This window comes from Sceloporus undulatus, chromosome 7 (assembly GCF_019175285.1).
Source record: "Sceloporus undulatus isolate JIND9_A2432 ecotype Alabama chromosome 7, SceUnd_v1.1, whole genome shotgun sequence".
In the NCBI taxonomy this organism is placed as follows: Eukaryota; Metazoa; Chordata; class Lepidosauria; order Squamata; family Phrynosomatidae; genus Sceloporus; species Sceloporus undulatus.
In genome coordinates, this window is record NC_056528.1 from 44,044,529 (window position 1) to 44,047,028 (window position 2,500).

Consider the following 2,500-nt stretch of genomic DNA (forward strand, 5'->3'; position numbering starts at 1 on the left):
ATAATAATAATAATAATAATAATAATAATAATAATAATAATAATAATTCTATTAGCAAGACCAAAAAGATAGAAAGGCGAAAGGGCGGCAGCAGGAAAAGCAAGACGGTGAGTCCATCAAAACTTACCTGGCCAACCCAAGAAAGTGTTACCTGGAGAGGATGGTTGTTGGAAGATTTTGGGGGTGTTGGAGATGTTTTTTGAGGAGGGGGATATTCTTCCACCGGAGCCCATTCTCTGGCTTCCATCAACCCCTCCTTTGGCATCTTTGGGACATAGAAATGGACCTGGGCTTCAGGTTTTGGAGACTGGAGGGACAAGTGTAAGAAGAGGAAGGGATGGGGGCCAAGAGAAAGGCAGGTGGGGATTAAAATGGGAAGATGGACGGTTGGGTTTGGTTGAAGCGTTGGGCGATAGCTCTGGAGAGCAGGGGTCCAGTCCCGGATCGGCCCTGCAAAGCCACTGGCCTTGGGCCAGTCACACTCTCTCAGCCTCAGAGGAGCCCAAGGGCAAACCCTCTCTATAGAATTCAAAGATATAGCCATGTTAGTCTGTAGAATCATACGTAGAGAGATCTTGTAGCACCTTTGAGACTCACTGGAAGGAAGAAATTGGCAGCATGAGCTTTCTTAGACATAGACTCATAAGAATTGGGGGGAGATCCCAAGGGCCATCCAGTCCAACCCCATTCTGCCAAGCAGGAACTCCCCATCAAAGCATCCCAGGAAAGACATGCCAAAGGAGTGTGTTTCACTGTCGAACAGCTCTTAACTCTCAGTTGAAGTGGGATCTCTTTTCCTGCCAGCCATGATAGGGTCGCCTTGGGAAACGACTCGGAGGCCCACACAACCACGACGACATCGCTTTGCACTAACTTAACCAGAGTTTAAATATGCCATTTTTGTTTGCTCCTAACTGTACTGTTGCTTCATATGGTAAGCCGCCCTGAGACCCAGTTTTAGGGAAAGGAGGGGATAGAAATAAATATCATCAGTATCGATCATCGCCAACCATCATCATCATCATCATCATCATCATCATCATCATCATCATCATCATCAATGGTGGTGTTGACTTGTTCCAACCAAGTTAGCCAAGGTGAGGAAAGTGAGTCTCAGTTTTGGAGATAATAATAATAATAATACGCAGTGGTGGTGCTGAGCTGTCCCAGCCAAGCTCCAGTAGTAATAGTAATAGTAATGGTGAGGATGATGGTGATGATCCTCCTCCTCCTTCTCGATGTTGACTTGTCCAGCCAAGTTGGCCAAGGGAGGAAAGTCAATTCCAGTTGGGTTGAAAGGGCAGAAGATGATGATGAGGATGATGATCCTGATCCTCCTCCATGGCGGTCTTGCCTTGTCGCAGCCCGTCTCCCAGGTGAGGCCAGGGCCCCATTGCAAGGACTGCCAGTCCCTCCACCTCCCCTGCTCCTCCTCTCAGGATGCTGGGCCTTGCGATGATGCCTTGGGGCCTGAGCCTGAGCCTTCCTCACCGCTCTCCTTGTCCTCCTTCCTTCAGCTGCAAGGCAACTTCTTCGCGGGGCTGGACGAGAGCCTGCTTCGGGGGGCCGAGGCGCTGGCGGCGGTGGACCTGGTCTCGGCCTCGTCGTCCTCCTCGTCGCCGCCCAAGAGCCACCCCTTCAAGCCAGATGCCACCTACCACACCATGAGCAGCGTGGCCTCCAACCTCTCCTGCCCGCCGGTCTCCTCCGCCGCCTCGGTCCACCTGCACCACCCGGCCGTCTTGGCTGGGCACCACCACCCTGGGCACCACCACCACCACCATCACCACCATCACCAACCGGGCCAGGGCTTGGAGGGCGAGCTCTTGGAGCACCTGGGCTCTGCCTTGCCCTTGCCGGAGGTGGCCACTGCCCCTGCCAGCCACCACCCGCCGCACCCCCACCATCCCCACCCCCTCCAGGGGCTGAATGCCCTGGGCCACCCCGCCCATGCCCAGGCCCCGATGGGCATGGGCCCCCATCCCCCGCACGGCTTGGCTTCCCACCCGGTGCTGGCCGGCCCCGAGACCGAGACAGACCCGCGGGAGTTGGAGTCCTTCGCGGAAAGGTTCAAACAGCGCCGGATCAAGTTGGGGGTGACCCAAGCCGACGTGGGCTCTGCCCTGGCCAACCTCAAGATCCCCGGCGTGGGCTGCCTGAGCCAGAGCACCATCTGCCGCTTCGAGTCCCTGACCCTCTCGCATAACAACATGGTCGCCCTGAAGCCCATCCTGGAAGCCTGGCTGGAGGAGGCCGAGCGGGCCCAGCGGGAGAAGCTGGCCAAGCCCGAGGGCGCCTACGCGGCCGGGGACAAGAAGAGGAAGCGCACCTCCATCGCCGCCCCCGAGAAGCGCTCCCTGGAGGCCTACTTCGCCGTCCAGCCCCGGCCTTCCTCCGAGAAGATCGCCGCCATCGCCGAGAAGCTGGACCTCAAGAAGAACGTCGTCCGGGTCTGGTTCTGCAACCAGAGACAGAAGCAGAAGCGGATGAAATTCTCCGC

General features: G+C 56.4%; 1 protein-coding gene across 1 annotated transcript in view; it reads left to right on the top strand.

Annotated features, from left to right (window-relative positions):
• The window catches only part of LOC121936883 (brain-specific homeobox/POU domain protein 3-like), an 8,678-nt gene that overhangs the window by 6,107 nt on the left and 71 nt on the right, over positions 1-2,500 (top strand). The window contains exon 2 of the mRNA XM_042479561.1: positions 1,518-2,500. This exon is cut by the window's right edge and continues 71 nt beyond it. Within this exon, the coding sequence (XP_042335495.1) occupies positions 1,518-2,500 (983 nt within the window). The remainder of the gene's footprint in view (positions 1-1,517) is intronic.